The 13959-nt window shown below is 37.9% G+C and overlaps 1 protein-coding gene across 1 annotated transcript in view; it reads right to left on the bottom strand.

Moving 5' to 3' along the window:
- LOC129241937 (acid sphingomyelinase-like phosphodiesterase 3b) overlaps positions 1 to 13959 on the bottom strand; it is a 196944-nt gene that overhangs the window by 141231 nt on the left and 41754 nt on the right. Inside the window, exon 4 of the mRNA XM_054878487.1 lies at positions 3496 to 3704. Within this exon, the coding sequence (XP_054734462.1) occupies positions 3496 to 3704 (209 nt within the window). The remainder of the gene's footprint in view (positions 1 to 3495; positions 3705 to 13959) is intronic.

Raw genomic sequence — 13959 nt, 5'->3', positions numbered from 1 at the left:
AAGATGGGCTAGCAAGACAAGGGGCTTCCTCTAGAGTATCCGAAGTGATAACTGTAGGCTGCTCCTGAAGCGCTTACAAAGGGCAACTCCAGAAACAGGCTGTTAACAGATGGACCAACACCGATACTCGCAAAATAGTGAAGGAAACATGACCAGAGTACAACGAGTTGAGAACTATCGGAGACCATGCTAGGAAGAGGGGGTAGCCGTATAACAACAGATGTTGAAGCTGTCGTCCTCCACTATCTGTGTGAGTGCCCAAGCTGGGGTGTTCTACGACATAGAATGCTGGAGAAATTTTCAATGAACAAATTGGTAGAAATTGCAGAAAACAATTACATAAGCAGATTTATAGTCAAATCAAGATGGTTTGCCTAAATAACAACAGTGGTTCTACTAGTGGTGTTCCAAAATGGCACCATTTTTGCTAATTGAGTCTGGGGAGTATCACCCAGGCATTTCTGAAAACTGTGGGTAAAATATTTCAAAATTTTGATGATAATTTTTTTGGGTTTATAATGAACTCTATATTTATCAAAAATTTGAGAAAAAAGCTTATAACAAAAAATATTGCACAGATTGTAAAAGAATGAAGTGAACTTATTATGTGACCACAAGTGTAGCTGCTTTTAAAATTTGACGGGGCTCAAAATTGATTTTAAGGCTATCCACTACAATACTTTTCTTCTTACAATTTTATGTAGAATACGAAATTTCTAGAAGCGAAGTCAAAAAAAAATTGTTCCATGCCGATCAAGCCACCAATAAATAATTGGCGCATACACCCTTTTTGGGTGTTTGGCCGTACTTCTCCTCTTATTTGTGGTGTGCGTCTTGATATTCTTCCACAAATGGAGGGACCTACAGTTTTAAGCCGACTCCGAACGGCAGATAGTTTTTATGAGGAACTTTTTCATGGCAGAAATACACTCAGAGGTTTGCCATTGCCTGCCGAGGGGCGACCGCTATTAGAAAAATGTTTTTCTTAATTTTGGTGTTTCATCGAGATTCGAACCGACGTTCTCTCTGTGAATTGCGAATGGTAGTCACGCACCAACCCATTCGGCTACGGCGGCCGCCGTACATACATATGTACATAAGCATTTCTTAGGCAGTTGTATTAGAGTACTTGACCATCCACATCGCAGACATACAGACGACACAAAAATCAATCGGAAGTACCGGCTTGGTAGCGATACTCGTCAATTTTACTATTTTTTCATATTTTCACACCTTGCACTGATTGCAATAAAGCAGCAAACAAATAAGTAAGTAACAACAATAATCAATAAAAACTAAATATTTTTCTGGGATTTCTTTCTGAGCAGTTTTTTTAGTTTTGTTGCTGATTTTCGTCACCATACCAATTCCTACTATAGAATACTTAGCAACGATCACGTATACGCCCTGTCGTCTGTCTGCTTTCGTACTCATTCATGCTCGAAGTGAATCGAAGTGATTGTGCTGGCGGCATACATTTTCAAAGCATTAAGGTTTGTGGCAAAAAGAAAAACAAACAACAATAACCTTTGTTGAAACGATTTTTTTACCTGCAATTTCATACATCCTTCAGCCTTCATTATTAATTCAGGTGGCGTAAAACGTAACAGCATGAAAATCAATATTTACTGAAGCGAAATATGTTCTGATTACAACAAGGCATCTGTTTATGCTACAATGGCGTTTGAGCTATCAGACATTTTAGGGAAGTGTCTACAAATGTCGTTTTACATTCACAATATCATTACTATTATTTTCATTATTCTCTGTAACTGCAGATGGGTCAATGGATATTCGTAAAGAAAATTGTTGTGAAAGTTCCTCGACCAACCGTCGTTCTACCGTCATTCAACGCTCTAAGTTAACTGATTTGAGTTATGTTTTCTTTTTGTATTAGGTTGACTTGTCTGTAATTAGCATCCCTATAAAAATTGCCACTTATCGCCATTACTCAGCATTTGTAAGAGTTACGCCGTCTTTAGTAAACCTACCTCTGCATTTATTTTCGTTTTTTTACAATTTTAGAAATGGATTTAAATTTACAACGAGTTTGTATTAAATGTTGCCTTAAAAATGCGATGCAGATTCAATGGTAAGAAAGTCCTAAAAATGTTGGGAAGCTCTATCGGTAATGAAAACAACCGTCTACAAGTGGCAGGAACGCTTCAGAAAAGATCGTGCGTACATCCAGGATGACGAACGTAGTGGCAGGGTGTCTACATCGAAAACAGATGAAAAATTCCATAAAATGAAAGAAAAGTTGATCAATAACCGCAAATCAATCAATAATCCTCAGAAAGCTGGCAGCAGACTTGAATATTGGTTGGATGGATCCGTTCAGGACATTGAAGTTAATGATTTGGGTTTACGTAGAGTTGTTGCCAAGTTGGTTCCAAAGGGACTGAATTGTGTGCAAACGCATCATCTCTAGAGATGAGACATGGGTTTGTGAGTACAACACAGAGTGAAGAGTTCCGAATGAACCAAGACCAAAGTCGGAGAAAGAAACTAATAACATCCAACGAACACCATCCTTTCTGAAAACATCCCACAGCTTCAGCAACGCCATTAAATGGTAATAGGTTTTCTGCGTGTGTACTGATGGTCCAATGACCGCTAAAAGTTTGAAAACTGAATGTCGTCCCACAGAGACTATCTGGGTTTCTTCGTTTATTGTAGTGAGACCAAAAAGTTTTCGAAATAGCACACAAGGAAATGCAGCTGCGCTTTCTTGAGCAATTTGTTATATAGTTCTGCTTTAACAATAGTCAATTGGACGCCGATGACCTGATGGGACCCCTCTGGTACTAATTCAGTCGTAAAATTCCTCTCAAGCTCAACGGCAGTTCCATTTTCTTTTATATTCTTATGCCCTGGAATCCAGATGAGAGAACTATTACCTGCGCACCTAAGACATTTTATATCTTCCTTGCAGGACTTGATCAATTTGGATTTGCACCAAGGCGTCGTCAGATACTATGAGAAAACCATTCTGCATGCTTGGTGGATCGCAGGATCTGAAAAACACTAGTAGTATTCAACAGTTAAAAAAAAATAGATAAATTGGCTGATTTAGAGAAAGTCTCTCTTGCGTCAGCGAAGACAGATGTACCTGTCTCGGTATATATTTTCCCCTCCTTCCCTTAAACTCCAGTTTGAGGATAGAGAGATTTGTACGAAGATAAGAGAAGTGCAGTACTAACTGCCTGAATTCCAAACCATTGAGAGATTTCTTTTCGAACACAGATAATATCTATGCGAAGAGCAATTCGTTTAAAAGATATTAGAAAATAGTTGATAAATGCCAAAGTTCCCACTTTTGCATACTCTTATGGGAAATCGGCATAGGATCCTTATAGAAGCTGATTCTATTCTTTTAATTGACTCATGTTTTCCATTTTTGCAGTTCTTTTAATTTGGAATTGCTATTATAATAGAGGTACTAACACTACATTTATCCATATAGATATGTGTAAACATTGTATGTATTCGTACCTTTTTCGAACGTATGTAGTGCCTCCGAAGGCAACCAATGCCGCCATAGTTCACCCATATGTCGAAAATTAGTTGTGCCGTCCTCATGACCAAGCACCGGAAATACGAATTGAGATGAAAATGTACGTCCAAGCAAATCAGTGATGTTTCGCAGGATCTCCAGTCTTTTTGTATCTGACTCTTTGAGCGCTGAGTGTGACAGGCCATCACTGAAATAAAATAATTGGATAAAAATATTTAAATTCACAATTCAACGGATTTAAAAAAATTAATTATACCTACTAATATAAAAATGTATAAAAATACCAACTATTTTTACAATTTTATTCACATGACCATTCCTTGTAAGATCACAAAGGAATTGAAATACATAGAAGACATATGCCCAAATGCCTACAATAATGAGAGAAACTGACTCAATAACGCCGTTTTTTGGGGTACCAGTGTCAGAGCTTTTTAAAAGTGTTCTTGTTAACATGCCTATATCTGTTAACAATAAATTTACCTCTCTTTCGCGTTCATTTGACCAAACCTAAGTCATACTAATTCATTTAAGAAGGAGAAGGGAATACAATCAGGATCAAAACAGAGATGCGTCGTCTTTTTTCCTGATCATCCATGAATTTTTCGTTTCAATTTATATGTTTTATTAAGCATTTGACCTTTTTTAACCATTATCCATTTATATTAAAAAAAAAACAAAACGAAAAAAATTTTTTTTTTCCACGAACACATAATTTCATTCGGATTTCACATTAAATTCTCAAATTTCGTAAGAAATTATTCACTGTTCCAAAATCCACTCCAAAAAAATTCACAAACAATTTTTACATGTTGCACTACGTTTTTTCCTTATGGCATCCAAATCAGAAAGAAATATTGACACATTGTAACTCACACTGTCAATTTGACAGTTCAGTTCCGCCCCAAGCATTAAGAAAGTAAGCGACATTATGGCTGGTTCAAAAGAACGCGGAAACCCGTTGCCAGTGCTCCGAATTACAACCAAACTTTACGAAATCCATTTTCAATACTTACTTAACAATGTGCGTAAGTTTGGTTTAATTCGGTGCAAAGACACGGCGGGTCCACGTTTTGGCATATATTTCGAGACCCTAGTCATCAATAGGTATGAAAGTTACCCCGTATTAAAGCACATATCAACAGCTTTCATTTGATATCCATATTGTACATACACAACCAAAGGTTACCCGGGTCCACGTTTTGACCTATATCTCGAAACCCCAGTCACGGAGCGGCATGAAAAATACTCTGTACTAAAGCATTCACCAACAGCTTTCATTTGATACCCATATTGAACATACACGCCCGAAGGTTACCCGGGTCCACGTTTTGACCTATATCTCGAGACCCTATCTACCAATAGGTATTCAAACTATACGGAAATCATCTTCAATAACTACTTAACAATGTGTGTAAGTTTGGTTTAATTCGGTTCAAAGACACGGCGGGTCCACGTTTTGGCATATATTTCGAGACCCTAGTCATCAATAGGTATGCAAATTATCCCGTATTAAAGCACTTATCAACAGCTTTCATTTGATATCCATATTGTACAAACACATTCTAGGGTCCACGTTTTGGTCTCTATCTCGAGACCCTAGTCACGGAGCAGATGGAAATACTCTGAACTAAAGTATTCACTAACAGCTTCCATTTGATACCCATATTGTACATACACATCCGAAGGTTACCCGGGTCCACGTTTTGACCTATATCTCGAGCCCTATCCACCAATAGGTATCCAAACTATACGGAAACCATCTTCAATACCTTCTTAACTATGTGTGTAAGTTTGGTTTGATTCGGTGCAAAGACACGGCGGGTCCACGTTTTGGCATATATTTCGAGACCCTAGTCATCAATAGGTATGAAAATTACCCCGTATTAAAGCACTTATCAACAGCTTTCATTTGGTACCCATATTGTACATACACATCCGAAGGTTACCCGGGTCCACGTTTTGACCTGTATCTCGAGCCCTATTTCCAAAATAAAATATAATCCATGTTACTCGTGGATGATGTAGCTTTTGAATGGTGAAAAAATTTTTAAAATCGGTCCAGTAGTTTTTGAGCCTATTCATTACAAACAAACAAACAAACAAAGTTTTCCTCTTTATAATATTAGTATAGATTAGATTCCCTCACGCAATGGCTCTTACGCCAATCATTCTACCACTTCTTATATGACTCCTTCTATGATTTTCAGAACTAAATCTAGGTGTCGAGGAAACGATTCTTTGCAGTAGAAAATATGGGCATTAGCCTCTGGATAACAATTTAGAAGAATTGTCGCTCGCTATAGTTATTGCTGACCAGAAACACATATGCACTGAGCCGTTTAGAAGATAATTTGATAAGACCTGACATTAGTCTTTTTGATAGGAGAGCATGCACATATCCAAAGTTATTCTAAAACTAAAGAAAAGTTAGAATTTGCACAAATTAAAAACAGCACCTCGAATTATATGAAAAAAATCGATTTATGACTCAAAGTATTTAAAATAAAAACTTTTTTCGAAATGTTATTCAGCATGTTGATGGATGCAAAGTTTTGATAGGCGTGAGATCTTCTCCTGCACAATGGAGGGCGAATAAAAAAAAGATAATTACAATGATTCGATAAATTGGACTACATACATATGTACCTTTCTCATTGCCTCATCATCTTCTGTGTTTCATATACCCGAACTGTTGACAATATTATGAAAAAAACAGTTGTTTCTAAATACATTTTAGAAGTTAATGCTAATAATTTATTGCCAACAACACTATTCGAAAACTCGAAACTTTTAAACTTGTTGAATTACAAAATATCTAATGCAAAAGATTTCGTCAATTTCTTGGCGATCATAGAATAAATGTGATATTCAATGAATATTTCCTAGCACTCAGATCAAGTTTAGCAAAGCTTAATATTTTTGAAACGGAAATTAAAAGATCGGTCAAAAATTTATACAATCCAACTATCTGGGAAGTTTAAGAAACGTTTGAAACCAGTAAATAATGGAAATTATGCAGTTAAAAGAAAACCCCAGCATACGGATTATAAATTTATTTCTGGTTCCGAAATATCTATCATTCTTCTTAATTGACGCGATAACCGCTTAAGCGATTTTGGCCGAGTTAAACAAAGCGCGCCAGACTCTTGTTTCTCGTACTAACAGACACCAGTTCGACACACCAAGTCAAGCCAGGTGCTTCTTCATCTGATTTTTCCAACGCAGAGAATACTTTCAGAGCCCGAGCGTTTGTATCTTTCAGACGACATGACTCAGCCAACGTAGCCGCTGGATCTTTGTTCGCTGCGCTATGCCTATGTCGTCAGAAAGCGCATACAGCTCATTGTTCCCTCGCCTGCGATATTCGCTGTTGCCAACGTGCAAAGGTTCAAAAATCTTACATAGAATCTTTCTCTCAAACACTCCAAGTGTCGCTTCATCGGATGTTGTTATCGCCCAAGCTTCTGCGCCATACGTTAAGACGGGCATGATGAGAGCCTTCTAGAGTGTAAGTTTTGTTCGTCGAGAGAGGACTTTACTACTCAATGGCCTACTTAGTCCAAATTAGCACTTGTTGGCAAGAGAGACACTCCGTTGGATTTCAGGACTGACATTGTTATCGATTTAACGCTGGTTCCTTAATAAACGAAGTCTTTTACAACCTCGAAATTATAACTGTCAACAGTGACGGGCGTGCCGATACGCGGATGACAGGAGTTACCTCGTTTTATACTCGTTCACCACCAGACCCATTCGCTTTACCACTTTACCTAGTTTGGAAAAGGCAGAACTAACAGCGCGGAAGGAAGCATTGCTGAAATATATATTCCTTATGTGAAACAACACCAAGGTGTCATAAATAAGAGACGCTATGTATAATTGGTGCTCACGCCTTTTTTGGGTGTTTGGCCGGGCTTCTCCTCCTATTTGTGGTGTGCGTTTTGATGTTGCTCCATAAATGGAGGGACCTACAGTTTTAAGCCGACTCCGAACGGCAAATGTTTTTATATGAGGAGCTTTTTCATGGCAGAAATACCCTCGGAGGCTTGCCATTGTCTGCCGAGGGGCAAGCGCTATTAGGAAAAACTTTTTCCATCATTTTATTGTTTCATATACGGATATTTGAACCTTACACAAATAGAGGAAAATAAATTATAACGAATAGAAAGGCATTAATTGTTAAGAGTTTTCTTTTAGTCGCGTATTTTTAAACGTTTTCCTTCCTTTACTTTTATTTTACCTTGCACTAGTTGAGCTGGCAATCCTCCTACGGATTAATTCTTTTTTTTATGTACTATACCTATTTATGTTCTTCACCCTAGGACTTATACCCAACTTCTACTACGACTTCTTATACCCGGGTACAGGTGTGGCCAGTAGCTTGTTTTACCCGTTTTTTCTCACTTTTTCTGAGAAACAAGTTATTTTTTTTAATGCAATGTTGTAGCTGACTGTCTTACGAACATTTTAAGTATATTAGTTATAAACATATATTTGTAGCCTGCTTCTAAGAATTGCGCGCATTCTAAGTTATTTCTAAGAAGTCAATAATTTCTATTGTTGTTAGAATTTTTAGAATACAACCTTTTCCGCGCACTCTTAATTATTTAGAAGAAGACATTATATTGTACCCTTGCTAGAATTTGCTGACAAACAACATTTGATATAATCCAACTACCTGGCAGGTAAGAAATGCTTCCAGAAACTTAAGGGTTGCAGCTATATAAACGGCAGTTTTGCGAGTTTATATTCATTGTAAAGCGTTCTTTTGAAGTGTGAAGTTAATTTATATTTGTGAAAGTAACAACTCAGAAAAAATTTAAAATATTACAACATGGATCGCAGAAGGAACATGGAATATTTGTCTTCGAATCAATATATGAGGTAAATACAAGAACTCAAATATAATTTCATAAATGGAATAAAAATTAATTATTTTTATAAAGATTATCTGACGCTGAAAAAGAGCAGTACATACAAAACCTGTTTGACGAAATCTCAGATGATCAATTATTTGAATTTTCCAACCCTGAAGGGGATGAAAGCGAACAAGTAGCAGTAGCAGATGGCGTGGTTGAATCGGATGTAGAAGACCCTGATTACACAATTGACAATGCCCAGGTAGATGAGGCTGATTACGAAGAATCTGACAATGAATCCGATGCTTCAGATGATTCTGAGGAGATTAATTTGCATGCAGCTGAATTCGTAGCACGTAATGGTACCATATGGAGCTCACAGCCACGACTTGCACGCCAAACTAGGCAACAAAATATTTTGCGACAGCGAAGTGGGCCCGCAAGATCAACTACTATGATGTCAATAGTCAATACATATAAATGTTTTATGACTCCAAAAATGGTGGATATTATAGTACGCTGCACCAACAAAAAAGCAGAAGCTACATATGCGGAATTAAACGCAAAACATCCAGAGGCGGAACCAAAAACATGGAAGAAGGTTACTTTGAGCGTTCATTGGAGTGCTTATTATGACTGGCGCTAACCGCAGCAATGCCGAATGTGCGCCGGACTTGTGGTCGGTGGAAAATTGTCCATTATATCGTGCGTCAATGGGCATTACTGCGGTTTATAAGGTTTGACGATCGCAACACACGGGCACAACGTAACTGACAAAGCTGCCCCAATATCCGAGCTGTGGACCATGATAAACTACAACTTTGAGCAGTCATATAAGCCAAGTGAATGTCTAACGGTAGACGAGAAGCTCTTTCCATATCGTGGCCGCACCCGCTTCACGCAATACATCCCATCGAAACCGGCAAAATATGGCATCAAAGTGTGGTGGGTATGTGATGCCAAAAACGCATATCCACTGTGTGGACAAATATATACTGGCCAAGCACCTACAGGACGGGAAACTAACCAGGGTGAACGCGTGGTGAAGGATTTAGTAAGCCGCTTTCATGGAACCGGCCGAAATATAACGATGGACAATTTTTTTACATCCCTAAATCTACTGGAAAGCTTGCCCAACATATCCATATGCTCCTATGTGCCGAAAAAAAACAAGGCAGTTATATTATTATCATCAATGCATGACGATGATCACATTGGCGAAAGCGACAAACCAGAAATGATCGAGTTTTATAACAAGACAAAAGGAGGAGTGGACGTAATGGACCAATTGCTTGGAGAATATACTTGCCAAAGGATGACAAAGCGTTGGCCGTTGTCCCTATTCTTCAATATGATTGATTTGACGGCATTGGCACCGTACATCATATATTATGAGAATAATCCCAACATCAGATGCACCAAAGCGAAGCGTAAGACATTTCTTCGCCAGCTCGCCAAGGAACTGTCTGTGCCCATAATTGAAGAGCGGTCGGTGAATCAGCAAGTGATGCGGAACTTCAACACAAAAATTGCAGTCGCGAGTTTCATAAGTACGGCCTTGCAAGGAAGTGCTGACATTAGGCCATCAACCAGCAGCTGCTGGTGCAAAACCAAAGAAACAGCAGGTTGGAAGCTGTTTTCTCTGCTATATCCATGACCAACACAGAAGACGAACGCGTAACATGTGCAGAATATGTCAGCGCCCAATATGCATACAGCATTCTTCAAACACATTTACATGTAATAATTGTGAAAATAATGAACACAATTGAATAATTTAAATTTCATTGCATATTTAGTTATAAGAAATAATCAATAAAATAATATTTTAAATATAAAGAAAATAATAAATAAAAATGTGTTTCCTTCAAAAAATGAGAAAAAACGAGAAAAAAGCTACTGGCCACACCTGTACCCGGGTATAAGAAGTCGTAGGTGTCAACTTTGAAAGCTTATGTCTCATCAATGCATGGACCTAGCATGACAAATAAGACACCAATCGACGTATATGTAGCGATTTAGGAACTACATCACTCCAAAGTAGCTACTGGCCACACCTGTACTTGGGTATAAGTCCTAGGGTTAAATATATAGGACGACATTCCCGCTAACAGGCCTTGGCACATATGCGCGTTTGTACATGTTCATAGCTCCTAGTCATTTGCTTCTGAATACATACACATACATACATATGTATACACATACATACACACGCACATTCAATTTGTCATTAGACTTTCAGTTGTAAATAGGATTAAGTCAACTAGATCTTACAAATAAATACTATAGAAGCCAATTAATGTCACCCAGAGGCAAATGTTCCCTTGGCATATAAGTGGCAAAAACAACATGTTAGCAATTTTCTTTGGAAAATGGAATAAAACGGGTAAATTAATCAGGCATTTAGAAAAGCAAAACATCATGCTTCTACTTACACAGCAGAAACATGTAAAAAAGCTGTAACGCAACTCAAGAGCATGACGCTTGAAGGGTTGTAATAAATGACTAAATGAACAAATTATTGACACTCGAACAGACGATGCTTAGGCAAGCGTTAGCTGAAGTAAAAACATTTGATATTAAAGTAAAGAAAAAATCAATAACAAGCCTTACAAATGCTGCGTAGAAAATATATTTCTTTTGAAGAAAGGCTTGCGCCCTTTGAATGAGTTGAAATACGTGTATAAATAAATGGGATAGTTTTTTCTACAAGTGGCAGTTATACTTTTCGAGAACTTGTCCATTGACCGAATATTAATATTTGTATGCCAAAAAAAAAAACAAAAAACAAATACCCTACAAAATGTACAACTTGAAAGATGCATGTGGATTGCAAGCTGATCATTCTCTAATGAAGGAATTGGGCGGGCTGTAATACTTGGGAATAATGTTCAGTGAACTTGTTCACGCATAATTGGAGAATGGGTGCTAAGATTGGTGTCGGCGTCCTTTGTGGTCAACTCTAAATAGAGCTTAAATTTAGGCTCTGGAATGCCAGCAGGGCTACGGGTGAGTAGTCGCTAAGTAAGTTGAGCATGAACGAATTATGAGAGTGCGCGAGACTTAGGTGACCGCTTTTCAGAAAACAGCCATTGGATGTGACGAAACTTGTGTAATACATATTTTTCGTTTGCCTGCGTTCTGTTGAAGGTTGTGGTAAAATTGTGAAAAATACTCAAATAAATGCTTTAAATTAAAAAAATGTATATTCAATAAATGTAACTCATAATTCATTTAAATATTGCGAAAGATTTTCCGCATAAAAATACAGCCATGCATACAAGGCATTTGCACGGTCCATACAAATTCACAAATCATTAAAAAGTATGTTATATAATTGAATCAATTAAACTCATTAAATAACGGGTGATCAATCATGAGGTGCTTTTTTCAATAGTTAAAAAAAAAAAAATGTAAATTATGTTCAAAACCTTTATTTATCATTTGAAAGGACATTCTTTGACATTTACTTTTTGAATATGACTTCAGTCAAATGTTGGCCGCAACTACGCTTAAGGTGGTCCATTCTGAAGGTCCAATTTTCAATCACTCGTTCGAGCATTTCGACTGGTATGTCGTAATGTTGGCTTCCAGAGCTTCAATCGTAGCTGGTTTATCAGCATAGACCTTGGACTCCACGAATCCCCAAAGAAAAAAGTCCAAAGGTGTGATATCACAAGATCTTGGTGGCCAACTCACAGGTCCTAAACGTGAAATTAGCTGCTCTCCGAAATGACTTCTCAATAAAGTCATTGTTTCACGAGCTGTATGGCAAGTGGCTCCGTCTTGTTGAAACCAAATGTCGTAGAGATCATTAGATTCAATTTCAGGTAGCAAAAAGTCCGATATCATGGTACGGTAGCGAGCACCATTCACAGTTACGTTGCGGCCATCATCATTTTTGAAAAAATATGGACCGATGATTCCACCAGCCCATAAACCACACCAGACCGTTGTTTTCTCTGGGTGTAAAGGTAGCTCTTGAACCTGTGCTGGTTGCTCTTCATCCCAAATACGGCAATTTTGCTTATTGACGTAACCATTGAGGCGCATTCATCGCTGAACAAAATTTTGCTTGAAAACAGCGGATCTTCTTCAATCTTTTCAAGAGCCCAATCAGCAAAACGGTGACGTGCAGGAAGGTCATTTGGCTTTAGTTCTTGTACGAGCTGTATTTTGTATGCTTTTAAATGAAGATCCTTCCGTAAAATTGACCCAGTTGTTCCATACGACAGTCCAAGTTGCTGAGAACGGTGCCGAATCGATTCATCGCGGTTTTCACGTACACTCTCTGCTACTGCCGCTATATTCTCAATGCTTCTTGCTGGACGTGGTCTATTCGGTCGAGAATTATCCACCAATGAATATTCAGATTCAAATTTGTTGATGGTATGTCGAATAGTGTTTAAGGCAGGCCGATTATGTTGACCATAATGCGGTCTAAGCGCACGAAAAACATTTGTCACAGAACGCTGATTTTCATAATACAGTTTAACAATTTGTAGACGTTGTTGCGGTGTGAGTCTTTCCATGATGAAATGCCAAACGCTGTTCAAAAAATCCACGATGAGTTTGCCACAACTCGCGCGCGATCTGTAAAAAAAAACGCAAATGAAAAAAACTCCTCTTAATTGATCACCCGTTACATGAATTTCAATGTTTTCCATACGAATTAAAATTAATTATTTATTATTTCGTTTGTAGGCGATATTTGATACGACTTATTTGATTCCAGCCCAAATTAAATGTTATTAAAATGGGCGGCCGCCGTTGCCGAATGGGTTGGTGCGTGACTAAAATTCGGGATTCAGAGAGGAACATAGGTTCCAATCTCGGTGAAACACCTGTTAAACTATTCCGAATAATTAATACACGCGATTTATAATAACGAATTTCATCGCCAGAATGAATATTTAAGTTAGAAAGGATAATATTTAATTGAATATTGAAAAGGTATAATTTAAGTGAGTAATCAGTCGTTGATGCAAATCGGTAGCTGCTTCACGAACCCTCTCGATTGCTACTCTTCGGTTTCCCTTCAATATTCTCCTTTATTTACCAGGCTTGCCATTTGTCGATGTCACACCAAAATTAAGAAAAACATTTTTCTAAAGCGGTCGCCGCGCGGCAGGCAATGGCAAACCTCCGAGTGTATTTCTGCCATGAAAAAGCTCCTAATAAAAATATTTGCCATTCGGAGTCGGCTTGAAACTGCAGATGCCTCCATTTGCGGAACAAGGAGGAGCTCGGCCAAACACCCGAAAAGGGTGTATGCGCCAATAATATATATATACAAATATATATAATATGCGCAGGTACGTACACAGATACATAAAGTTCGGTCTAAGCCAAATTTACCGCATACTCCCTTGTTCTTAATTGTTTTTTTCATATATCATCTCCTAAAATTTGGTGAAAACCTTACCATTCTGCGCTGGTTATAGCACATAATTAATCGTCGAGAATATCAAAATAGGCACAACAGGGTGATTTTCTGGGCTTATATACTGACCAAAACCGGTGAAAGATTATCATTGGTCAACTTGCCGTGTATATACATATAACCTTCCTATACTCGCC

The sequence above is a fragment of the Anastrepha obliqua genome, chromosome 3, assembly GCF_027943255.1.
Source record: "Anastrepha obliqua isolate idAnaObli1 chromosome 3, idAnaObli1_1.0, whole genome shotgun sequence".
NCBI classification, from domain to species: domain Eukaryota; kingdom Metazoa; phylum Arthropoda; class Insecta; order Diptera; family Tephritidae; genus Anastrepha; species Anastrepha obliqua.
The sequence above is the reverse complement of the archived record's forward strand: the minus strand, read 5'-3'. Positions and strand labels throughout refer to the sequence as shown.